General features: G+C 46.4%; 1 protein-coding gene across 1 annotated transcript in view; it reads left to right on the top strand.

Annotated features, from left to right (window-relative positions):
- The window catches only part of SIPA1 (signal-induced proliferation-associated 1), a 39,761-nt gene that overhangs the window by 3,689 nt on the left and 9,283 nt on the right, over positions 1 to 26,789 (top strand). Inside the window, 13 exon segments of the mRNA XM_039366215.1 lie at positions 2,959 to 4,126; positions 4,129 to 4,182; positions 6,503 to 6,627; positions 8,162 to 8,350; positions 9,452 to 9,626; positions 10,486 to 10,589; positions 11,093 to 11,250; positions 18,597 to 19,197; positions 20,279 to 20,553; positions 22,633 to 22,860; positions 24,226 to 24,316; positions 25,444 to 25,618; positions 26,561 to 26,659. Coding sequence (XP_039222149.1) covers positions 3,271 to 4,126; positions 4,129 to 4,182; positions 6,503 to 6,627; positions 8,162 to 8,350; positions 9,452 to 9,626; positions 10,486 to 10,589; positions 11,093 to 11,250; positions 18,597 to 19,197; positions 20,279 to 20,553; positions 22,633 to 22,860; positions 24,226 to 24,316; positions 25,444 to 25,618; positions 26,561 to 26,659 — 3,130 coding nt within the window. The 5' untranslated portion in view covers positions 2,959 to 3,270.

Here is a 26,789-nt window from a genome sequence, read left to right as displayed (position 1 = left end):
GTCGAGGACCGCCTGTATCGTTCGGCCCCTGCAGGGACGCCAGCTGGCTGTCAATGCCTCCCTGTCTGTTTGCAAGCCGGCTGGACGCTGACGCAGCCCGAATGGCACTTGCTGCCCTTGACCTGCCCCTCCAGCAGGAGAAAGCCCCCATTCATCGCAGCTAGAAATCCAGCTGCCAAAGGAATGACCGAACTGGCACCCAGTTGCAAAGGACAGGGACCACCACACCCACCGTGCATATTGCTGAGGGGGTCTTCGAAAAAGAGCCAGGGGGTGTTATGGGGGAGGAAGACTTTTGCTCGGCTGTGCAAGGAGGACGCGCGGTGCAGGTACGCAACCCAACTACTGCCTGTGTGGGTGTCGAGAAGTGATTACAGCTAAAGCCGATCTCTTTCCTGAGGATGTTACGTGGACGGCTTTTGTCTTGGGGGGGGGGAGGGAGGAGGGTCAGCTAAGAGGAAGAAACACTCGGGCCCTACATAGCTGGGGGGGGGGAGCCGGGCATTCGGACTTCCGCTTCTTGTATTTCCTCTGCAAAACAGGAAACAGCGCCGTGCGTCAACAGCCAAGGCCATCTTGGACCCCCAGCTGTTCTCCCCTTACCCAAATTTTGCATGTAGAGTGGGGGGTGGGGAGCTCAGCCTAGTGGAGACCTGAACAAATTGGGGCGGGGGTCCGTGGATTGGGAGAGAGTCTAGTGAAGAGAAGGGGAGACATGATAGCAGTCGTCCAATATTTGAGGGGCTGTCACGGAGAAGGGCGGGGGGTTCCACCTATTTCCCAAAGCACCGGAAGGCCAGACAAGGAACAACGGGTGGGAACTGTTCCGGGAGACAGACTCGACCTAGGAATAAGGAGAAATTTCCTGACAAGTGAGAACAGTTAACCAGTGGAACAGCTTGCTACCAGATGTCGTGGAAGCGTTCAGGGAGAGACTGGACAGCCATCTGCCAGAAGTGGTGTAGGGTCTCCTGCGTGAGCAGGGGGTTGGTCTAGATGACCTGTAAGGCCCCTTGCAACTCCGTTATTCTATTCTAAGAAGGGGAAGTCTCTGTTGTCGACCCGAGGGTTTGACAACCACCCGTTTGCTTAATAGGAAAATCACAGACCGGATTGATCCAGTCTGTTCTCTGCGTCCAGCCCGAGCGCAATCTTTGTTGTGTCTAGTGTGTGCCATCTTTCTTGTGCTCTCTGGGAGTTGAATTCCACACCTTAAATTTACTAACATTGAAAATACTAGTAATTTTAAATAGTAAATTTTCCATGGCTTTTGAAGGGCTTCCAACTGAGCAAGCTTTCCTTTCTATTTTATCTCTGGACATGTGGAAACCAGAAAAGGAAGGACAGCTTCGTCCCAATCAAGTCAGTCGTTCCTTGCACGCAACTTTTTTTTGGAGGGGGGGGGATATCTCTCCCCCCCCTCCCCTTTTGAAAACCCTTTTCCATTTCCTTGCACTGATGTCTGTTTTCTGGGTCATCGCATCCTTTAAGTGCAGTGCCCTCCGGCTTTGAGGTTCGTTCTGCTTGCATCACAAGCCACGGCTAAGCCTCGGCTTTTTCCCTTTGACATTTTGCAGAAGTGTGTTTTTGCACTTCCTCTGTCGAGGAGAGAGCAAGACATTCTGCCCTGGGGTGGCTTGCTCAGATGTGATTCTTGCCATTCCCAGACGTGTCTTCCTTTTTCTTCCCTTGCGTTCTGTCTCTCTTCCCCCCCCTCCTATCCTTGACTCAAACACCGCTAATTATGGGAAACCGTTAGAAGAGAGGGTATGAAGTGTTGATGCCACTTTGCAAGGCCTTGGTAAGGCCACACTTTGGAATACGGCATCCAGTTTTGGTCCCCACGGTATGAAAAAAGATGTTGAGATTCTGGAAAGAGGGCAGAGAAGAGCAACCAAGGTGATTGGGAGACTGGAGGCTAAAACATACGAAGAACAATTGCTGGAATTGGAGATGTCTAGTTTAATGAACACAAGGACTAGGGGGTGACATGATAGCAGTGTCCCAATGTCTGCCACAAAAAAGAAGGGGTCAGTTTGTTTTCCAAAGCACCAGAAGGCAAGACATGAAACAATGGATGGAAACTAATCAAGGAGAGAAGCAACCTGGAATTAAGGAAAAATTTCCTGACGGTGAGAACAATTAATCTGCCTCCAGAAGTTGTAGGTGCTAAGTTGTGGGTGCTAACACAACTAAGAAGAGATTGGGGAGCCATTTGTCCAGAATGGTGTAGGATCTCCTGCTTGAGCAGGGGGTTAGACTAGAAGACCTCCAAGATCCCTTCCAGCTGTGTTATTCTGTTCTGTTAAGATGCTAGTGGAAGTAGCCAAATTCCAGGATGTGCAAGGGAGATTTTGCAGGAAAAAAAGTCCACTTAACATGGTTCTGTGGACTCAGATTCAGTTCCCAGCATTTCCTGCTTAAACGGGGGAGGCATTTATGGGTAATAAAAAGTCTTGTCCCCCCCCCCCGGAAGCTGTTGACAGCAAGTCGTATCACAACTGTATGAACAACAGTTTGATCCACTCATATGCCTTTTTCTAGTGACTTATGACCATTTTCACATGTACAACCGTTGTAGCCTCCCCGTGGTCGCACAACCAGAATTCAGGCACTTGGCAACTGACTCATATTTATGACGGTCGCAATGTCCCAGGATCACAAGATCCCCTTTTGCGACCTTCTGACCAGCAAAGTCAACGGGGGAAGCCAGATTCACTTAACAACTTTGTGACTAACTTAACAACGGCAACGACTGTGGCAAGAAAGGTCGTAACCTGGGCCAAAATTCACTTAGCAAACGTCTGGCTTAGCAACAGAAACTTTGGGCTCCGTTGTGGTCGTTAGTTGAGGACTGCCTGCATTTTTAACACTGTCGGGTCGCTTCCTCGTTTATTTTGATGCAAAGTGCCTGATTGTCCCCCACCCAGTTCTAACGTTTCAATGTCTCTTTTCTAGTCCAAGAAACAATTCCAAGATGGCGTGGCACCGCTGCCCCTTCCCGGCCTTTGCGACCTCCCTGGCTGCGGCGTGCTGACTCTTAACTACGGCGTGGACGTCGGCTCCAGGAATTGCTCCTTTTCCAAACGGTTGGCAAGCGTCTCCCCATGGGGAGCGCCCTGCCTTTCTCTGTCCATTTGACCACCGCTGGCTGTCTCGGAAGTCCTCGGTTGGCTGGCGAACCGGAAAGGCAGCGGGGCCTTCCCACCAATCAGAGACAAGGGCGGGATCCGGAATCCTGAGCGCAAGCACCGCACGCCGGTCGGGGCGATGCAGTCGGACGATCTCTTCGTTCGTAAGATGCGACGCCACTCAAACCGTCCGCCGCTCACCTCGTTCTCCTTCGACAACTTCCGGACCCCCAAGCCCCAGGTGGGCGAGGGCCCACTAGTGGGCCACTGTGGACCACCTCTGAGGTCGCCGCAGCGCAGCGGTCTCATGCATCGCAGTAACAGCGACGTGACCCTGAGCGAAGGGGAGCTGGCGGCCACAGTGGGGACTCCCAGCTCGCCGTTGCCGCTGGCCGCAGCCTCCGGGACGGGGTTCCAGCGAAACAGCAGCAGCCCCGTCATGCCCTCAAAGAGCATGGCGCCCCCTCGAGCCCGGGCACACAGCCACGAAGAGTCCCGGGCAGGCAATCCCACCGCCCGGCGTTTCCGCGACCCCCTCCTCCTGCTGGGATTGGCGTCCTCAGATGTGTGGGAATCGGAGAGGGGTGGCACCCCGTCAGCGGAGACCAGCGTATCCCTTCCCGCATCGGAGGCGGCCACGCCGGTGTGGGGCCGCCACCTGGCCCATTACGACGTCCAGAGTATCCTCTTTGAGCCCGGCGAGGGGGCTCAGGAAGCAGCCAGGCAGTGTAACGTCACCACGGGCGCCTCGGCGGCTTCACAGTCCCGCACGGCCGACGTGACGCTGATTCTGGAGGACGGAGCCGAAGAGGAGGAAGGGGGCACGCTGGTGCTCAGCTGCTCCGCCTTTCGCGTGGAAGCCGGAGGGGAAGTAGAACGGGGGCTAGGCCAACACCGGGGGCTGCCGGCGGGCTTCCACTGTCCAAACATGGCCGTATCGGTGCTGGAGGAACCCCGTGAAAGTTACGGACAGAGGAGCAGCCGCGTGATGCACGCCATGAGTATGCCGATCTCGGAGCTTGTTACTACCGGAAGCATTTTTACGGCAAAGGTGAACGAGGCGCGTCTGGGAGAAGGAGGGGGGAGGAGAGCAGAGCTGCAATGTCGCATCAAGTTAAAACACGGGTAGTCCTCGGCTTGCAGCCGTTCATTTAGCGACCGTCCTAAGTTGCAACAACACTGGAAAAAAGTGTCTTACGACTCGCTCAGGCGCTTAACGCCTGTTGCAACGTCCCCACAGGGTCACGTGATCCGAAATGTAAGTGCTGGGCAGCCGGCATGAACTGGGATCACGTGCTCCTCCATTTTTGACCTTCCCAGCCGGCTTCCAAGTCAAGGGGGAAAGCTGGATTGGTGTAACAACTGCACGACGGCAGTGATTTACTTAACAACCCTGGGAAATGTCGTAAAGTCAGTCGCACCCCAGTGAACAAACCGCTTGGCTTAGCGACGGAAATAGGGATTCCAACAGTGGTCGTACGTTGAGGACCACCCAGACGTAGCAAAGCCGTATTTGGGGTGCTGAACCAATCATCCTGGGTTAAACTGCAGTCCAGGAACTGTTTCCCGTTGGAATGAAGCCCTCCATTAGATTTAACCTTCCAATGCAGAATCATTTGGGACATCTGAATCTTCCACTCTGATTTGATTCGCCATTCTTCCCAGGATGGATCACTTTTGATGTCTCTGTGGCTAAGACGCCTCTGACTGGATCCTTCCCATGGTTTTAAAATAGAAGCTAGAATAGTTCTTTGTTTTGCCTGGACTTGTTTCCCTTTCACATGACCGCTTCTCCCAGAAGCCCGCCGTGGCTGACTCTGCATCATCTCCGCATCAGAGTCAAATGAACAAAGCCTAAAGTGCCTTGAAGTTCATTGATGTGGCTTTTTTTTTTTTTTTTTGCCCCCACCCTGAATCGGTGAACTTTTCAGCGAAGGGAGAGAGTATAAACCTGATGAAAGTTGGCGAGGCTTTTTCTCTGCCACTTTCTTGGAAATAAGGCACGCCACGACGACGAAAGGAGACCGGATTGAGGGCAACAAATCTCAGTGTTGCAAAAAGGGGATTTGGCTCTGTCTTCAAGCAGGGTGGGACTGGAGCCCTGAGTTGTGGTCTTTCCTTGTTTTAGGAATTTGCTCAACAATTCCCCCCCCCCAAAAAAACATCCAAGTTAAGAAGAAATATAATTAACGCAATATTTTAAAAGTGCACTTGACAGCGAGATGAAAAAGATGCTATAAGGGTAGTCCTTGACTTGCAAAAATTTTGAGTTCAGCTGTGGCCGTAAATCAAGGATTATCTGTAATGCAATGGCCTAATTGGTACATTAGGCTAAAACTAATTAAGTATGCTTAGAATTCCTACAGTATACTAGACTAGATCAAGGATCTTCAAACTTGTGGACTTCAACTCCCAGAATGCCTCAGCCAGCATTCAAACTTGGCAACTTGAAGACTTGTGGACTTCAACTCCCAGGATGCCTCAGCCAGCATTCAATCTTGGCAGGGCTGGTTGACGCATTCTGGGAGTTGAAGTCCACAAGTCTTCAAGTTGCCAAACTCCCATTTTAGCTTAGCCTGGGCTGGTGTGCAAATCCAATATCCATGTACACATTTGTGTGCAATACAGATTTGAGTATTCATAATATATTTATAAAACAGCGTTTGTCAACCTTGGCTCTACCGTGTTTCCCTGAAAATAAGACTGGGTCTTATATTAATTTTTTGCTCCAAAAGACTAGTGCTTATTTTCCAGTTAGGTGTTATATTCAGGGAAATACGATACTAAATCCATCCATCTGGCTGACGATCTTAACTGGGACTTATTTTTGGGATGGGGCTTATATTACGAGCATCCTGAAAAAAATCAAGTTATAGTTTATTTTCCGGTTGGGTTTTGTTTTCGGGGAAACACGAGACTTTTAAGATGCAGGAACTTCAACTCCCAGAATTCCCCAGCCGTTCCCCATAGTCGGCTGTGGAATTCTGGGAGCTGAAGTCCACGCGTGTTAAAATGGCCAAGGTTGAAAAAACACGACCGAAGAGAGGTTTAAAAAAAAAAAAAAAGTTTATTGGAAGGCATTGTTGTGTTATCTTTCCTTTTAGATTTTTTTTTGCTGTAAGTTGTCTCGACTTCCTGTGGTGTAGGGAGATACTATAATATTACCATTTCCTCATTTCCTTTTTTTAAAAAAAAATAAAAAATAAAAATACTGCGTTTCCTCTTTCAAATATTTTTGGCTTAGTCCCCCAGGCCGGTGAAAAAGGAGAGCCTTGGCACCAAATACAATTGCATATTCAAGGGTATATTTTCTCGTCTTCTTTTTGTGTTGCCTTAAATAAACCTACAACTCCTTCTGCTGTTTTCCCCAGAGCACCAAAATTTCTTCGGGGTGGATGATCAGCTGGGCGCGGTGGCCATTTCCCTCCGTCGCGAAGACAAAGAAGGCAGTGCGGGTCTTCAGTACAATTACCGTCTTATCATTCGCACAAGCCAGGTGAGCGTTGGTCTTGGGTGTGCAAATTGTGCACAGAGAAAGCAGGGGCGATCCTGAGTTGGTCAGGATCGAACTGCTGGCTGTGGGCAGAGTTCACCTGCAATTCTGCATTCTAACCACCGGGAAGGAAGGAAGGAAGGACAATAGCAATAACACTTAGACTTATATACTGCTTCACAGTGCTTTACAGCCCTCTCTAAGCTGTTTACAGAGTCAGCCTATTTGCCCCCCAACAATCTGCGTCCTCGTTTTACCGACCTTGGAAGGGTGGATGGCTGAATCAACCTTGAGCCAGTCAGAATCGAACTGCTGGCTATGGGCAGAGTTAGACTGCAATCCTGCATTCTGGCCACTGACCGTGAGAACGGTTAATCAGTAGAACGACTTGCCTCCAGAAGTCGCAGGTGCTCCAACATTGGAGGTTTCCAAAAAGAGACAGGACAACCATCTGTCTGAAATGGTATAGAGTCTTTTGCTTGAGCAGGGGGTTGGACTAGAAGACCTCCAAGGTCCCTTCCAACTCTTGTTATTCTGTTATGAAAAGAAAGAAAAGGGCTAGAGGTGACAGGATAGCAGTGTTCCAATATTTGAGGGACTGCCACAAGAAAGGGGGAGGGGGTCAAGCCTCTTCTCCAAAGCACCCGAAGGCAGGACAAGAAGCAACGGATGGAAACTAAACAAGGAGAGAAGCAACCTAGAACTAAAGAATAATTTCCTGACAGAACAATTGACCAGTGGAATGGCTTGCCACCAGAGGTTGTGGATGCTCCATCACTGGAAGCTTGCAAGAAGAGACTGGACAAGCATCTGTCTGAGATGGTAGAAAGCAGGGGTAGGCAACCTTGGCTCTTTTATGACTCGTGGACTTCAACTCCCAGAATTCCTGGGCCAGCCAGGCTGAGGGGAAAGAGAGGTTTCCAAGCTGAATTGGCTCAGGAATTCTGGGAGCTGAAGTCCACGAGTCATGAAGGGGCCATAGTTCCGCCCATGCTGGCTCAGGAAGTCCACAAGTCATAAAAGAGCCAAGGTTGCCTCCCCTGTGCTAGAGTTGAGTTCCCATATGGTTGAGAGTACAAAGAACACTATCTAGTGTCTAAATCTTCAAACTCGGCTGCTTTAAGACTGGTGGACTTCAACTCCCAGAATTCCCGAGTCAGCCACGCTGAGGGGAAAGGGAGAAGTTTCCAAGCTGAGCCAGGCTGGCTCAGGAATTCTGGGAGTTGGTCCACAAGTCATGAGGGGGCCTATGCCAGAGGTAGGCAACCTTGGCTCTTTTATGACTCGTGGACTTCAACTCCCAGAATTCCTCAGCCAGCATGGCTCAGCTTGGAAACCTCTCCCTTTCCCCTCAGCATGGCTGGCTCAGGAATTCTGGGAGTTGAAGTCCACCAGTCAGAAAAGAGCCAAGGTTGCCTACCCCTGGTATAGGGTGTCCTGCTTGAGCAGGGGGCTGGACTAGGAGACCTCCCACGTCCCTTCCCACTTTGTTATTCTGTTCTGTTATTCTGAACATTTTTCTTTCCCTCCCTCCCAGCTGCGGACTCTGCGTGGATCCATTTTGGAGGATGGGCTGCCTCTCACCGCTCGCCATGGATCTCCCCGAGGTGTCCCTCCCAAGAAGCTGCTGGATCACCTCATGCCGGAGCTCAACCTGCAGTGTCTCCGTCTCGCTTCCAGCTCCCCAAAAGTCCCCGAGACGTTGCTGAAGTTGGACGAGCAAGGGGTAGGTCGGAAGGCCTAGTACAGGTCATCCTCAAGTTACGGCCATAGTGGAGCCTGGCCATTAGCGGTTGTAAGTTGTGACTGTGGTAAATAGGGTAACTGACGTCGCCAACCCAATTTTACAAAAAAAATAAATTGGGTTCGTTAAGGGAAGCAGTGGTTTGCTATTTTGCTTAAAAAAAAAATGCTGTTTTTTCTGGAGAAACATCATAAAATGTGGTCATCTGATTGCCAAACACTGCAAATGTTAATTTGGTCTAGTGCAGGGGTTGGCCACCTTGGCTCTTTTACGACTCGTGGACTTCAACTCCCAGAATTCCTGAGCCAGCCTGGCTCAGCTTGGAAACCTCTCCCTTTCCCCTCAGCGTGGCTGGCTCAGGAATTCTGGGAGTTGAAGTCCACGAGTCATGAAGGGGCCAAAGTTTCCCTCATGCTGGCTCAGGAATTCTGGGAGTTGAAGTCCACCAGTCATAAAAGAGCCAAGGTTGCCTACCTCTGGCCTAGGCCGCTTTACGACTCGTGGACTTCAACTCCCAGAATTCCTGAGCCAGCCTGCCTCAGCTTGGAAACCACTCCCTTTCCCCTCAGCATGGCTGGCTCAGGAATTCTGGGAGTTGAAGTCCACCAGTCATAAAAGAGCCAAGGTGGCCTACCCCTGGTCTAGTGGTTAAGCAGACATGTCAAACACGTGACATCACGTGATGTATCGGGACTGTTTTGCCATTGCTGGCAATGGGGTGGGCGTGGCTTCCGCGTGACATGTCCAGTCCGCAGGCCGGCAGTTTGACACCCCTATTAGTAATAATAATAATAATAGTAAAGTTGGAAGGTACTTTGGAGGTCATCTAGTCCAATCCCCTGCTCAGGCAGGAAACCCTATACCATTTCAGACAAATGGCTGTCCAGTCTCTTCTTAAAAACGTCCAGTGTTGGAGCATTCACGGCTTCTGGAGGCAGGTTGTTCCCCTGGTTAATTGTTCTCACTGTCAGGAAGTTTCTCCTTAGTTCTAGGTTGCTTCTCTCCTTGATGAGTTTCCATCTGTTGCTTCTTCTCCTGCCAGTCTTCTGTTCCACTTTTGTTTCGCTTCTTCGATTCTTGCAGCTCAACTTCCAGCGCAAAGTTGGGGTCCTGTATTGCCGGGAGAAGCAAGGCTCAGAAGAGGACATGTACAATAACGAGAAGGCTGGTCCCACCTTTGAGGAGTTCCTGAACCTTCTGGGCGAGCGGGTCCGCCTGCTCGGCTTTGACAAGTACCGTGCCCAGCTGGACAACAAGAGTAAGCGTAAGGGGTGATCAGCTTCTGCAAGTGTGTGTACAGAGGCCCAAATGCACGTTTGCACAAACCCAGGCCCAGTGTTGCGCACAATCACATCCCTGGAACAAAGGGATGCTCGGTCAGTACTAAAAATTAATTTCATGATGTGCTTGGTAGGATGTAAAGGCATGTGCAAAAGACCTTGAGCTGCATAATGGATGTAGAAAGAGCTCGGAAGGGACCCTCCCTAATTTTTCAGGCTGTAAAGGGGGGAGGGGGGATAGATGTATGGAAAGAGTAATTGCCTGCAGGTATGTGTAATGATATGTGGGGAAGACCTTGGAAGAAGGAGCAAAAGGGCCCTGCTCAGGAACAGTCAGATAAGAGACAGCAGAGCCCTCAGCTGTGTAACAGACCCTAGCTTCACAGGTAATTTCAGACTTGGCAAGATTCTGTAAACGGAGCTTTACATTAAAGTAGAATTAACACAGCAGGTTGCGCTAATGGGAGGGAGGGGATTTTAGCAAAACCAGCTCCCGCCTCCTCATTCGAAGGAGTCCTGAGCACCGTTCTGTAGGAGAAGAACAGGTAGAGCTGGGGAGGGGCGGGGTCAAAGGAGTCATCAGCTTAGAATTCCGACGTCGCCACAAAGGATCCAAGTCCAGACCCCCTTGAATTCCATTGACCCTTATCGAGCGCCAATTTAGTGCTGACCATTCATTGACTAGATTCTGGTGCGGGAGCTTGAATAAATCTTCTATGCTGCAATCTAGCGGGTGGTGCTGGTGGTTTGTGCCTGTCAGACTCTCCTTAAAGCAGGCTGTGTTTAAAGTTCCCAAAACAATGTTTTCTTCTCCCTTCCCTTGCCCCTTCTTTGCAGACGACTCCACGGGGACCCACTCTCTGTATACCACATATCAGGACTATGAGATTATGTTCCACGTCTCCACCATGTTGCCCTACACACCAAACAACCGCCAGCAGGTGAGTAGAGTAGAGTAGAACAGAACAGAATAGAAGTAGTGGAATGGAATAGAGTAGAGTAGAGTTAGAGTTGAGTAGAATAGAACAGAATAACAGAATAGAGTTGAGTAGAATAGAATAGAATAGAATAGAATAGAATAGAATAGAATAGAATAGAATAGAATAGAATAGAATAAGAGATAATGGAATAGAATAGGAATAGAATAGAATAGAATAGAATAGAATAGAATAGAATAGAATAGAATAAGAGATAATGGAATAGAATAGAATAGGAATAGAATAGAATAGAATAGAATAGAATAGAATAGAATAGAATAGAATAGAATAGAATAGAATAGATGTATTAAAGCAAGAATATTAAAGCAATCAACATAAATCATGATACAAGAAGTTATATCATAGGAATCTGAGGAAATATCTAATTGGACAGATGAGAAGGCTAATAAGTATTTCAGCCCTACTACCGTAGGTGGTTTGACATTCTCTTCCCCTTATTCTTTCAGCTGTTGAGGAAGCGACACATTGGCAATGACATTGTCACCATCATTTTCCAAGAGCCAGGAGCCCTCCCCTTCACACCCCGCTTGGTCCGTTCCCAGTTCCAGCATGTTTTCATTGTGGTTAGAGTACACAGTTCTTCCACCGACCATACCACCTACAGGTGAGGGGGGGGGAAAGGCTGACAAACCCATCCTAACTTTTCATAGTACTTCTGATTATTACAGCCCTGGAGTAAAGGTGTTTTTCCTTGGTTGCCCTGACATCAACAGAGTTTTAATTATGGTCTGGTCACCAAGAGGTCCCTGGCAAACCGAGATTTCTGACAGTTAGAACAATTAACCAGTGGAACTCCTTGCCTCCAGAAGCGGTGAATGCTCCAACACTGGAAGTTTTTAAGAAGAGACTGGACAGCCATTTGTCCGAAATGGAATAGGGTTTCCTGCCTGAGCAGGGGGTTGGACTAGATGACCTCCAAGGTCCCTTCCAACTTTATTATTATTATTCACTTTCGGTTTCAGTTAATTTTCACACTGGGAATCCTAGCAGCCAGCGGTTCCGGAAGATTAAGCAGGGTGCAAGTTTGAGCAATAAATTTGAAATGATGAAGACAGTTTTCTGTCCATCACAGCCTGTTTATCTGTTCTCAAGGTCACCTGAGTGGTGAAAATCTTTGTGGAGGCTTGGACTACATTTTTGCACTACTCAGGTGACCCTGAGGACACAGATAAACCTCCAAGTGGCCTCAACGACTCTCTAAAAGAAGGCAAATGACCAGCGGTCTGCAAGGAGTATAAATCCTTCCATTCCCCACCATCCAGTCAGAGCGGAGGAAGCTTCTTGGATGAGAAGTGAAACGTCTTCAAAGAAAAACAAGATAATCCAGTTGCCTCTTGCAAAAGCACTTTTGGGACTTCCAATTGATGGTGAATGCAGACCTGTCCTTTCGCACGTTAACTTGGCCTAGCGCAAGAACCTTGGCTCTTTCATCACTTGTGGACTTCAACTCCCAGAATCCCTGAGCCAGCCTGGCTCAGCTTGGAAACCTCTCCCTTTCCCCTCAGCACGGCTGGCTCAGGAATTCTGGGAGTTGAAGTCCACCAGTCATAAAAGAGCCAAGGTTGTCTGCCCCTGGCCTAGCGTGTTTCCGAAAGCAGTTTAAACTGGCAATTAAAATCTGTAGTGACAACAACAGGATGATAACCTCCATCGTGCTGAAACCGGCGAGTTAGTTTAAGAATTCAGAGCTCCCCATTTACCTTCCAGTAAAGCTGACCTCATCTTGGCTTAGCAATTTGTTTGCAGACGTGTTTGAAGAGTGAATAACAACAACGCGATTTCCGGGGAGATAAACTTAGCTAAACCTCCTTCACTTCCTAGTGTCGAAATTTGCTTTCACTTCCTGCTTTTTAATTTTTCTGGGCCTACTTAGCAAGGTAAACACAGGAACTAGAATACATCATATATTTGACCTCTCCATAACCTATTTAGAATAGAATAGAGCTGGAAGGGACCTTGGAGGTCTTCTAGTCCAGCCCCCTGCTCAAGCAGGAGAACCTATACCATCTCAGGCATGTGACTGTCTTGACTCGTCTTAAAGACCTCCAGTGATGGAGCACCCAAAACTTCTGGAGAAAAGCTGTTCCAGTGGTTGATTGTCCTCACTGTCAGGAAGTTTCTCCTTAGTTCCAGGTTGCTTCTCTCTTTGATCAGTTTCCAACCATTGTTTCTCGTCCTTCCCTCTGGTGCTTTGGAGAATAGTTTGAACCCGTCTTCTTTGTGGCAGCCCTTCAAATACTGGAATACTGCTTTCATGTCTCCCCTATTTCTTCTTTTCTTTAGACTGGCCAAACCCAAATCCCGCAGTCGTTCTTCGTAGATTTTAGTCTCCAGTCCTTTGATCATCTTAGTTGCTCTTCTCTGAACTTTTTCCAAGGTCTCAACATCTTTTTTGTTGTATGGTGACCAAAATTGGTTGCAGTAGAACTCTTGTACACTTCTCTGACCTGTATCTTGTGCATCCCTCTGTATCCTTTATACCCTTACCATTGTGCCCCTGACCCACATACTCACAACTCCAGAAAGCTAGCTGTATTGATGAAATGTTCTTCCTGTCATGAAATTCTTCCTTAATTCCATGTTGCTTCTCTCCTTGATTAGTTTCCATCCATTGCTTCTTGACCTGCCCTCAGGGGCTTTGGAAAATAAACTGACCCTCTCTTTTTGTGGCAGCCCCTCAAATATTGGAAGACTGCTACCATGACATCCCTGGTCCAGTGCAGCAGGAAAGGTCATTAAATGGGACAAAATCCACTTAACAAATGTCTTGCTTAGCAACAGAAGCTCAGTTGTGATTGTAACCCGAGGTCTATCCATATCTGGAGTTCCTTGCTCACACTTTGAACTTCTCCAGGTCTGAAGAATATTTATTATATTTCATTCGCCTTTATTTTATTTTATTTTTTATTCTTCCTTCCCCCCCCCCTTCCCAAACACTATCGAAGTAACTTTTTCCTTTAAACACAATTCTGAAATGGACTAAATGAGATTGTGGCTTTGGGTTCATGTGACTTATTAACAGCTTCCTGTTCATACTAATCTCTTGATCATCCTAACAGTGGTTCAGTTTGGTAGTTTTTCTGTGGCTATTTATTTATTTTTTCCACTGTGATGGGAAATGGAACCCATTTTTTTTTTAAAAAAAGAGACCATTTCATTCAATTAATGAATGACAGAAAGATCAGGGGTCTGGGAAATCAGCAGCCCTTTCTTGAGTGTGTTATTGAGGCACCTCTGCAGATGTGTGATCTTGATGCAACCCCTTACAGATCCCACAATAAAGATGATAAAATTAATAGAGTTAACAGAATAACAGATTTGGAAGGGACCTTGGAGGTCTTCTAGTCCAACCCCCTGCTCAGGCAAGAAACCCTATCCCATTCCAGACAAATGGCTGTCCAATCTCTTATTAAAAACTTCCAGTGATGAAGCACCCACAGTTTCTGGTGGCAAGTCGTTCCACTGGTCAGTTGTTCTCACGGTCAGGAAATGTTGCTTTCTCTCCTTGATTAGTTTCTGTCCGTTGCTTCTTGTCCTGCCCTCAGGGGCTGTGGAGGATAGTGGGACCCCCTCTTCTTTGCGGCAGCCCCTCAAATATCGGAGCACTGGCTATCATGTCACCCACGGGTCCTTCTTTTCATTAAACTAGACTACACTAACTTTTGTTTCTTTTATGCTTTCGATAGCAAAAAAAAGCCGTACATTTCTCACAGAGATTCACACCTTCGCATGTGATGTGTGGAAAAATTTTGCATGCACGCGTTGCTCTCTCGGTTCAATGTGCTGTGGTTTTTGCCATGAATCAGACGTTATTTGCACCCTGACTTCTGCACTTATGGGAAATGACTGTGCCTTTATTTTTATTTTATTTTATTTTTTAAAAAAAACACTCTTGGGTCTGAAGTGCGCAGTTGATAAAGAGAACTGCAGGTTCAAAACCCCTCCAGATTAAGGTTTTGATTTGCAATGACGCTTCCTCACTTGCAGAGCTGGATTGCAATGATTTGATTATCCTAAAAATCCTGTTCGAGAAATAAATTAGGGTTTACAAGTAGCCCTCGACTTAAACAACCACAAGATGGTTGTTAAGTAAGTCGCAACCTGTTTTGCAGCCTTATTGTCACATTTGTTCAATGAATCACTTGTGGCTATTAAATGAATCGTCGTTAAGCAAATCAGGCTTCTTCCGTTGACTGCTTCCCAGGTGGGAAGGACGCAAATGGGGATCATGTGACCCGGGGCGCTGCAATCGTCATAAATACATGCCGGTTGCCAAGTTTGGATCATGTGACCGTGAAGTAACATAAAGTAACATAAATAAGTAACATAAATAAAAGAGAAACAGTTTGATCTAGTGCAAGAGTCTCCAAATGTGGCCACTTTAAGACTTGTGGACTTCAATTCCCAGAATTCCCCAGCCAGCGATGCTGGCTGAGGAATTCTGGGAGTTGAAGTCCACAAGTCTTAAATTCTGGGAGTTGAAGTCCACAAGTCTTAAATTCTGGGAGTTCAAGTCCACAAGTCTTAAATTCTGGGAGTTCAAGTCCACAAATCTTAAATGTACCAAGTTTGGAGACCCCTGGTCTAGTAGTTGAGACACCAGACTAAAAAGCAAGAGGTTGTGAGTTCAAGTCCTGCTTTTGCCATAAAATCAAGCTGGGTGACTTTGGGCCAATCCTTCTTCCTCAGCTGAGCCCACCTCACCGCGTTATTGTTCTGGGCAAAATAGGAGGAAGCAGGTGTCCGGGATATATTCCCTGCTTTTGAGTTATTTACAAAAACAATAAAGGCGGGATATAAATAATCAAGTGAAAATTAGAACTCTACAAAAACTTAATTGGGTTCCGCGAGCGATTAACGGGGGGGGGGGAAATGTTTTGCACGCCGCCTATTTCCTATCAGAAGTTCGCATCTTGTCTGTGGTTCTTTTTTTTTTAATAGTTTCAGCGGCCTGAGAAGGTTCCGGCGTCCTCTGATCTTTTTGCTTCCATTACGCACGGAAGCGATTGATTTGGGGGTTTTGAGACTTCAGTGTGCAGGGTTGAGTTGCAGCGTGTGTTCCTTTGCAGCAAAAAAAAAAAAAAATTAAGATTCAAACCAAACCAGGCCACAACTGAAAAGCCTGAAGTGCCTCGTTCTGGGTCAGCCGAAAGCTCGTGGCGCTTTTTAACATGGCCAGCCGTTTATGAAAAGTGCATTTATGTCCTAACTACGTTGAATTGGTGCACTTGGAAAATACTCGTATTTTCCCTCTGTGGTCATTTCGCGCATGAAAGGAGCTCTTTGTATAGATCATAACAGGAGGGAATTTCTTCAAAGCTTTCCCCCCCCCCATGGTTCTTAAGAATGCTTTCTTAATGTGGACTAGAAATCCTTTCATGCGTGTACAGGCCTGGAGAAGCGTCCTTGATTCTCTTACACAATTAATGGCGAATCGATTGACAGTATTCGCTTTGTGTTATTTCTTTAGATCTTCTTTAAACAAAGAACTGCCCTACCTCCATCACTGGAGGTTTTCAAGAAGAGATTGGACAGCCGCTTAACAGAATTACAGAATTGGAAGGGACCTTGGAGGTCTTCTAGTCCAACCCCTTGTTCAAGCAGGACAAGCGGTACCATTTCAGACCAGTGGATGTTCGGTCTCTTAAAAGCCTCCAATGATGGAGCATGCACAACTCCGGAAGGCAAGATGTTCCACTGGTTAATTGTTCTCATTGTTAGGAAATTTCTCCATAGTTTAGGAAGTGTCTCCTTACTTTGCCCAGGATGGTATAATCACTCCTGCCTTGGGCAAGGGAGTTGATCTCCAGGTTGCTTCTGCAGCTGCCAAAAAAAGCAATGCAATCTTAGGCTACATTAACAGAGGGACAGAATCAAAATCACATGAAGTGTTAATACCGCTTTACAAGGCCTTGGTAAGGCCACACTTGGAATACGGCATCCAGTTTTGGTCACCACGATGTAAAAAAGATGTTGAGACTCTAGAAAGAGTGCAGAGAAGAGCAACAAAGATGATCAGGGGACTGGAGGCTAAAGCATATAAGGAACGGTTGCTGGAATTGGGTATGTCTAGTTTAATGAATAGAAGGACCAGGGGGGACATGATAGCAGTCTTTCAATATCTCAGGGGCTGCCACAAAGAAGAGGGAGGGTCACCTTATTCTCCAAAGCACCTGAAGGCAGGACAAGAAACAACAGATGATAACCAGTCAAGGAGAGAAACAACCTGGAATTAAGGAGAAACTTCCTGACAGTGAGAACAATTGATCAGTGGAACGACTTGCCTCCAAATGTTGTGAGTGGTTCATCATTGAAGGATTTTAAGAAGAAACTGGACAGCCACTTGTCTGAAATGGGATAGGTCAGGGGTAGGCAACCTGGGCTGTTTTATGACTCGTGGATTTCAACTCCCAGAATTCCTGAGCCAGCCACGCTGAGGGGAAAGGGAGAGGTTTCCAAGCTGAGCCAGGCTGGCTCAGGAATTCTGGGAGTCGAAGTCCACGAGTCATAAAAGAGCCAAGGTTGCCTACCCCTGGCGATAGGGTTTCCTGCTTGAGTAGGGGGTTGGACTAGAAGACCTCCAAGGTCCCTTCCAATCTATTATTCTACATTCTAAAGGTCCAGCCAGCCAATCAAACCAAAATCAAACCAAAGGCAATCAAAAATTTTTTTTAAAGCCTCACATTTGGTTTTTGCAGAGTGTCTGTTCCTGCAGACCACTAGGGGGCACTGCAGGAACGGCCATGAAATTCCACTAGGCACTTCTCTTTGTTATTTCTTTTTGTCCTCTTTTACTTTTGTGCGTACCTGTCCTCTACACACACACACACACACACACACACACACACACACACACCCCTACCTGTGCAGACACACACCCATGCACCCACCTAGATACAAATGGACAGACACCCACCCACCCCCCCAGTAATGCTAGATTCCAGACCTTTGTACAAAATATTTGAATCTTTGGGGGTAATTATTTAAAGCCCCCATAGTGATTGAGGAAAATTCTAATGGCAGCTAGTGCTTTGACTTACAGCCATTCGTTTAGTAACTGTTCAAAGTTGCAGTGGTGCTCAGACCTATAACCAGTCCTCGTACTTATGACCCTCGCCACAGCCCCGCAGTCAGGTGATCAAAATTCGGGGGGGGGGGGGTTGCCAACCAGTGTGTATTTATGAGAGTTGCAGAATTGCCAAGATCAGCTGATCGCCATTTGTGGCCTTCCCACCCGGCTTCTATTCTATTCCATTCCATTCCATTCTATTCTTATTATTCTGTTCTGTTTTGTTCTACTGTATTTTACTCTATACTCTATTCTATTCCTTTCTGTTCTACTCTGTTGTTATTATTATTGTATTGTACTGTACTCCACTCTAAATTTACCCCAGGCAATGTCTGCCTTAGTGTTTCCATCTGTACAATAGGCACTAATATCCCGGAGGTCATAACTTAATCCAGGGATCTTCAAACGTGGCCCTTTTATGACTTGTGGACTTCAACTCCCAGGATTCTTTTGGCCAGACAATCCGGCTAGGGTTAGGGTTTCTTTAATCAAAGCAGTCAATTTAGCCATCTCTGCTAACTCCATCATCTTTTGCAGCCATTCATCCATTGTGAGAAACAAAGCGTCCTTCCATTTTTGTGCATAAAGTCATCTTGCTGGCATCAACATATGTAACATGCATCTACAACAGGGCTCTTCAAACTTGACCCTTTGATGACTTGTGGACTTCAGCTCCCAGAATTCCTCAGCCAAGCGTGCCTGGCTTAGGAATTCTGGGAGTTGAAGTCCACAAGTCATCAAAGGGCCATGTTTGAAGACCCCTGACTTAATCTGTGTGGTTTTGATCATTGTGAGCCGGAACTCAAACGGCTTTTAATGCGGTGGTGTTACAATCCCCCGGAGAGGCCGTAAGCAGACCCATCTTCCTTCTCTCTGTCCAGCGTGGCTGTCAGCTGCACCGAGGACATCCCACACTTCGGCCCTTCCATTCCCGCCGAGAACTGTTTCCTGAAGGGCCCGGCCTTCCGGGACCTCCTGCTCGCCAAGGTGATCAACGCGGAAAATGCCGCCGAACGCTCGGGCAAGTTCCACGCCATGGCCACCCGGACGCGCCAGGAGTACCTCCGCGACCTGGCCCTCAACCACGTCACCACCAGCACCTTGGAGTCCTCCACTTCCCGCCGGCCGCTGATCACATTGCCGGCGGCCAAGAAGCGCGAAAAGTCCAAAGTTCCCAAGGGGGCCGAGGCCCACAGCGCGGGGGCTTTGGTGTGGGGCGTCTGGGCCCGGGACGGGAGCAAAGAACCCAACAGCAAGACGTTGGAGCTCCGGTGCCTGCTGGGCATCTCATCGGAGTTTCTAGTCCTCATTGATGCCCGTGAGAAGAGAGTGGTTTTCAACTGCTCGTGCCGGGACATCCTAGCTTGGACCTTTTTGGAGAGTTGCACCTTGGACCTTTATTACGAGACGGGGGATTACATTTGCATGCGTGTGGACGAGGGTCAAGCGTCCGACATTCGGGATATCGTCCATCGGCTTCAAGTAGGATTTCTGCTCCTTTCCCTCTTTTTCCTGGAATTCTTATTGCGAGTGCAAAATGTCCGAAATGGTACAGGGTTTCCTGCCTGAGCAGGGGGTTGGGCTAGATGACCTCCAAGGTCCCTTCTGTTTTGATGTTTTTTGCTTTTGCATTTGGCATCTGGGAGAGAACCTCTGGCAGGAAGGAGCCATACAAATGTTTAAAATGCGAAGATTTATGGGTTCCCACTTTTGTTGCTTTTAATCAAGGCAGCGTACATATTTCCCTCACCACAACAACTCTGTGAAGTGTTGAGTGGCCCCAGAGATGAATGGTGTCTAAAGCAATCCATCTCGGCAACTTTATGTTGCGTGGACTTCAACTCCCAGAATTCTCTAGCCAGCCTTCCTGCCTTGGGAATTCTGGGAGTTGAAGTCCACGCAAGATAAAGTCTTGCAATAGGTGCATTTCAACCGGCTGGAGAATTCTGGGAGTTGAAGTCCACGCTTTGCTGAGATTGAGAAACACTGGCCTAAAGCAGTGGTTCTCAACCTTTTTAATGCCGCGACCCCCCCCCAACCGGTCGTAAGTCGAGGACTACTCAACCGGTCGTAAGTCGAGGATCACTCAACTGATGCAGCACCGTTTGCAGAATGGGACTTTTGGCGGGCTCAGCAGGGCAGAGACAGCCTGGACAATTCCTATTGGCTTTGGAAAGCCAATAGAATTAGACTCTGTTCAAGAGAGTCTCTTCTATTGGCTTTCAAAAGCCAATAGAATAAAAGGGAGGAGGACAGGTAAGGAAAAGGGGGGAAAAAATGGCGGACTGCGTTGTTTGGCGACCCCCGTGAAATGGTCGTTCGACCCCAAATGGGGTCCCAACCCACAGGTTGAGAACCACTGGCTTAAAGTCACCTCAGGGGCTTCTTTGCCTAAGGGAGGACTAGAACTCAGAGCCTCCCACTTCTTAGTCCAACTCGCTCACTGCTATGCCCAACGATCTCAAGAGCCATTTGCCAAAAGGTTTTGTGCCATCTCTGAAAACCACTCATCTTTTCTCCGGTCCCTCCCCCCCCCCCGCCGCCGCCGCTTTCTTCCCGGCAGTTGGTGACTCGCGGGTGCGAGACCCGGGAACTGACTCTCTTACGGAACGGCGTCGGCCAGCTGGGTTTCCAAATGGACCACGAAGGGTTTGTAACCGAAGTGGAACGCTTCACCTTTGCGGAAAAAGCCGGGCTCCAGCCAGGGGCCCGCCTGGTCCGTGTGTGCGAGAGGCCCTTGCCCGGCCTGACGCCCCCCCAGACCGCTGAACTCCTCCGCACGGCGAAAAAAGTCACCATCACGGTCGTTCCTCCGGATGAGAATGGAAGACCCAGAAGGTGAGCAGATCCGTGTCAGTCGTATGCCCGGAGCGCTCCTGGGCACTTCTCCTGTGTTCACCCTGCTCTGGTGTTCTTTAATTAGGCATCTTGCCATTCTGCGGGACGGCGATGCCGACAGTCAAGACTACAGAACCCATCCTGCCCAACTTGCCTGTGGGTGTGAAGCTTTATCTTCCCCCAAGCTGGAGAAGTTTATCATCTTTGCCGAATGACAGGAATCTGTCTTTGCAAGGAGGTTTGGGAGCTTCCCACGCCGATATGTATCCAATGGGATCAGGTTTTTCGCTGGCTTTAAATTGGCTTACCTCGATCAGGGTGGATTGTTTTTTTCCAAAAGAAAGACTTCTGGACTTTTCTCTTGGCTATTGTCGCTCTGAGCATCCTAATTCTGGCACTCTGAGCTTGGTGGTTTCCTTGTAGACATCTCATTACCAAACTAAGTAACATCATCAGTGCACTGATGGGTACTTTGGGTGATGAAATGTCTGTAACAAAACAGCCAAGCTCAAGAGAGCACCAAGGGCCCACAATCTTCCTCCTCCTCCTCCTCCCACATCACTCTCTTCTAGCACTGATGATATTACCTAGTTGGGTCATGAAATGTCTGCAGGAAAACAACCAAGCTCAGAGAGCACCAAGGACCCCCACAGTAGTTGTCGTCGTCCTCCTCCTCCTCCTCCTCCTCCTCCTCCTCCTCCTCTTCCTTCTCCTTCTCCTTCTATTCTTTTCCCATTCTCTATTCTATTCTGTTCTATTCTATTCTGTATTTCTGTTCTATTCTATTCTGTATTTCTCTTCTCTTCTATTCTATTCTATTCTATTCTATTCTATTCTGTATTTCTGTATTTCTATTCTATTCTATTCTTTTCCCATTCTCTATTCTATTCTGTTCTATTCTATTCTATTCTGTATTTCTGTTCTTTCTATTCTATTCTGTATTTCTATTCTATTCTTTTCCCATTCTCTATTCTATTCTGTTCTATTCTATTCTATTCTGTATTTCTGTTCTATTCTACAGTATATTTTATTCTATTCTGTTCTATATTCTATTCTATTATTCTATTCTATTCTATTCTATTCTATTCTGTATTTCTATTCTATTCTATTCTTTTCCCATTCTCTATTCTATTCTGTTCTATTCTATTCTATTCTGTATTTCTGTTCTATTCTATTCTATTCTATTCTTTTCCCATTCTCTATTCTATTCTGTTCTATTCTATTCTATTCTGTATTTCTGTTCTTTCTATTCTATTCTGTATTTCTATTCTATTCTTTTCCCATTCTCTATTCTATTCTGTTCTATTCTATTCTATTCTGTATTTCTGTTCTATTCTACAGTATATTTTATTCTATTCTGTTCTATATTCTATTCTATTATTCTATTCTATTCTATTCTATTCTATTCTGTATTTCTATTCTATTCTATTCTTTTATTCTATTCTATTCTATTCTATTCTATTCTGTATTTCTATTCTATTCTATTCTTTTCCCATTCTCTATTCTATTCTGTTCTATTCTATTCTATTCTGTATTTCTGTTCTTTCTATTCTATTCTGTATTTCTATTCTATTCTTTTCCCATTCTCTATTCTATTCTGTTCTATTCTATTCTATTCTGTATTTCTGTTCTATTCTACAGTATATTTTATTCTATTCTGTTCTATATTCTATTCTATTATTCTATTCTATTCTATTATTCTATTCTATTCTATTCTATTCTATTCTATTCTATTCTGTATTTCTATTCTATTCTGTATTTCTATTCTGTTCTATTCTATTCTATATTCTATTCTTATTGTATTTCTATTCTAATTGTAATTCTATTCTATTCTATCCCTGGGGTGGTGAGCAGGGAGAGGCGTTGATCCAAAGTGCCCTTTTAGAAGATAGAAGGTAGAGTCGCGGGGCTGGGAGGGACCTCAGGAGGTCCTCTAGTCCAACCCCCGTCCTCTAAAGCAGGAGAGCTTAATACCGGTCAAATGGTTGTCCTGGCTGTTTTGGAAAAGCTCAGAAATTTTAACCGTTCCTCTCCTGTCTCACCCTCTTTCCTCCATCCTTTTCCCCTTTCTCCGGACAGGAGCTTCTCCGAGCTCTATCAGAAATCGCTGCAGGAGAAGCGGAGGAGCGAGCCCCCGCTGGGAGAGACGGAGCTGAGCCGGCCAGCAAGCGAGGGGCTCTTCAGAGCGGCCCCCTTTCAGCTCCTGCATTCCTTGTCCCTGCAGGACGGGGCGCCTCACCTCTTAGCCGAAGAGAGGACCGAGTTCCTGCAGAGCCACAGCGACCGAACCCCAGAGGCTGCCCACCCGTAAGGAAGCCCGAAACCTTAGTCGCGAGTGGGATGGAGCTGGAAGGGACCTTGGAGGTCTTCTAGTCCAGCCCCCTAACTGTCTACTCTTTCAGACAAATGGCTGTCCAGTCACTTCTTAAAAACTAGAAGGACTAGAAGGCTTCCAAAATCCTTTCCAACTCTGTTATTCTATTCCTATTCCCATTCCATTCCATTTCTATTCTGTATTCTATTCTGTCCTATCCTGTCCTGTCCTATTCTATATTCTATTCTATTCTGTGTTTTTCTATTCTATTCTATTCTATATTTTATTCTATTCTGTGTTTTTCTATTCTATTCTATATTCTATTCTATTCTGTATTTCTATTCTGTTCTGTTCTATTCTATATTTCTATTCTATTCTGTATTCTATTCTATTCTGTATTTCTATTCTATTCTGTATTTCTGTTCTATTCTATTCTGTATTTCTGTTCTATTCTATTCTATTCTGTATTTCTATTCTATTCTTTTCCCATTCTCTATTCTATTCTGTTCTATTCTATTCTATTCTGTATTTCTATTCTATTCTATTCTGTATTTCTGTTCTATGCTATTCTGTATTTCTGTTCTATTCTACAGTATATTTCTATTCTATTCTGTTCTATATTCTATTCTATTATTCTATTCTATTCTGTATTTCTATTCTGTTCTATTCTATATTCTATTCTATATTCTATTCTTATTGTATTTCTATTCTATTCTTATTGTATTTCTATTCTATTCTTATTGTATTTCTTATTGTATTTCTATTCTATTCTTAATGTATTTCTATTCTATTCTTATTGTATTTCTATTCTAATTGTAATTCTATTCTATTTTGTTTTACTCTATATTGTATTCTACTGTATACTTTTCTATTCTATTCTATTCTCCAAGAATTCAAATGGAAGCTGTTTAGGAAATCCCTGAAACAGATTAGCCCTCAAACAATGAAATTAATACATTATGAAACTGGAAGAAATTTCAGCCTAGTTTTTCTTGTGGAGCTGGTTTTTTTCCCCTCCACTTTATGTAGCTCTGCAGTAGGCTGGATGAAATGTTTGATCTTGTTTTTTGGGGGGAGGAAGGGTGTGTGTTTTCAGATTTTAAAATTATTTAAAATTATTATTAGAATAGAATAGAAATATTTCCTGCAGTAGGAAAGACACCTGGAATTTGCCATACGTGCCAAATCTGAGTCATGACAAGCAGTGAGAGACTGTTTCTGTTGTAATATTTACAGATTTCTTCTCTGTCAGAGGATTGCAATTCTAACTCAGTTGATTCCTTCTCAACCTTTTTTTTTTTTTTTTACAAAAAATCCTTATTCCTTCCTCCATAACGAAAAATTTCTGGTCTTCGCAGGATTCCACTCAAAAGTTTCTCTGTTACATCCAATCCTCCTCCCGATATAATCTTGGCAACCACTCCCAAGGCCCTCCTAGATCGAGATCTGGTAAGCTTTTCTTAGAATCGGGTGTCCAGGGGGACCTCAAAGGTCATCTTGTCTGACCCCATGAGAATGCAGGAAAGGTTGCCTTCCAGAGAGACCACACATAGCCTAAGAGAATCGACCTAGTCCGAAGAAGCTTATTCCCCTGATAGGTAATTGGTACCTTCACAAAATGTCAAAGCAGCTAGTCCTCAACTTACAAGCACAATCGGGGGCAGAATTTCTCTTCTTAAGAGAGTCGCTCTTGATTTCACGACCGTTTTGGCCACAGCTCTTAAGCGAATCATTAATCATTTCTGTCACCAAGCAAGGCAGTTACTGTGAGATGCACCCCGTTTTTATGACTTTGAATCGTCGCTAAATGAATGGTTGTAAAATCGAGGACTGCCTGTATTGCAAATGCTAGACTGCGAGTAAGGATTGGGAAACTTAAATCTTGGTGTGCTATTTTTTTTATTTAAAAAAAAAAACATTTTGTTTGGCATCATAAATACAGCAACGGTGAGAATTGTCTAGATCAGGAATGGCTATAACCTTAGCAATTGTGGACTGGGAGTCGAAGTCCACAAATCTTAAAAGTTGCCAAAGTTGGTCACCCCTTAGACTAGATCAGGGGTCAATTGACTTGTGGACTTCAATTCCCAGAATTCCTGAGCCAGCCTGGCTCAGCTTGGAAACCTCTCCCTGTCCTGTCAGCATGGCTGGCTGAGGAATTCTGGGAGTTGAAGTCCACAAGTCATGAGGGGGCCATAGTTCCCCCATGCTGGCTCAGGAATTCTGGGAGTTGAAGTCCACGAGTCCTAAAAGAGCCAAGGTTGCCTACCTCTGGTCTAGATAGTATTCATAAAAGAGAGATTGAATAGATTTTTGTCCATTTGGTATATAATCTACCCCTCCCTGGAAGACACATCAGGAAGGACATTTCCCATGAATCTCGAGACCGGCTGGGAACTCGGGGAGTTGTAGTCCCCACCCATTTGGAGAGCATGCAGGGGCTGGGCCGAGGGGGGGGGGTGGTTTGGGAATGGAGAAACTTTGCAGTTTTTCCCCAAAGGTGAATTTCTCTCTGGGCAAAACCATCCCTGTTCAGACTTCACCCGTCTCTTCCTTCTCTCTTGTTGTGCTCGCAGGACCATCCGAGAGAGGCTGTTGTGAACCATCACACACCTGGCCTAGGCTCTCAGGAGGCCAATTTGGTCTTCCCGTCTTCCCCGCCGGGAGAGAAGGCCTTGCCCCCTCTGGAAGCCAGAGACAGCAATAAGTTTTTGCCCCGGACACTTTCGCTGCGGAATTCCATCACCAAAAGTAAGGAAGTGCCTAAGCTTCCCTGTCTGTCCAGACAAAAGGGGGGGGGGACAACATGCTAAAATGGGGCCGTACTGAGCAGAGGTCAGAATTCCCCAAATGGGTCACGTTGAGGATTGAGTCCTTGCCCCCCTTCCTCTTTTTCTTCCCATTCGCCTTCCTTTCCTTCCTCTTCTCTTTCCTTTTTCCCTTCCTCTTTCTCTTTCTTCCCCCTTCCTTCCTCCCTCTTTTCCTCTTCCTTTTCTGCTTCCTTCCTTCCTCCCTCTCTTCCTTCTTCCTTCCTTCCTCCCTTTCTTTCTCTTCATTTTCCCGTTCCTTCCTTGCTTCCTTTCTTCTCTTCCTCTTCTTTCTTCCTTCCTCCCTCTCTTTCTCTTCATTTTCCCCTTCCTTCCTTCCTTCCTTCCTTCTCTTCCTTTTCCTCCTTCCTTCCTTCCTCCTCTCTTTCTCTTCATTTTCCCCTTCTTTCCTTTCTTCCTTCCCCTTCTTCTTTCCTCTCTTCCTCTTCCTTCTCCTTCCTTCCTCCCTCTTTCTCTTCATTTTCCCCTTCTTTTCTTTCTTCCTTCCCCTTCCTTCATTCCTTCTCTTCCTCTTCCTTTTCTGCTTCCTTCCTTCCTCTTCTTCTTCCCTCTCTTCATTTTCCCCTTCTTTCCTTTCTTCCTTCTCCTTCCTTCCTTCCTTCTCTTCCTCTTCCTTCTTCTTCCTTCCTTCCTTCCTTCCTCCCTCTCTTCATCTTCCCCTTCCTTCCTTCCTTCCTTCCTTCCTCCTGTGCTTTGTCTTTCTTTTCCTTCCTTCCTAATTTCCTTCATTTCACCTTTCCTCTTCCTTCCTTTCTCTTCCCCTTCCCCCAGAAGGGGGAAGCTCCTTGGGGGTCTGGGGGCCAGCCTGTCCCTCCCAGCCCAAGTAAGCTGGTGGTGAAGGTCCTGCTGTTCTCTCCCCCCACAGTCCTCTCTGAAGCTGGGGAGTCCCTGGAAGACGAGTGGGACTCCATCGCCAATCTGGCCTCGGCTTGTAACAACATCCTGGAAGCTCTCTCCCGCGAAGGTGAGTGGCAGGAGTGGATCCGTCCCTGGGTGGATCCCTGTGGGTTGAGGGTCCTTGGAGTTGTCCAGGCTGCCTTAATCCAGCTTCCCATTCAGCAGGGTGTCCCAACTGCAGCCATTTTAAGATGCGT

Source organism: Crotalus tigris, unplaced genomic scaffold (assembly GCF_016545835.1).
Source record: "Crotalus tigris isolate CLP2741 ecotype Arizona unplaced genomic scaffold, ASM1654583v1 scf7180000020245.1906669, whole genome shotgun sequence".
NCBI lineage: Eukaryota > Metazoa > Chordata > Lepidosauria > Squamata > Viperidae > Crotalus > Crotalus tigris.
This window is presented reverse-complemented; position numbering and strand designations above follow the sequence as displayed.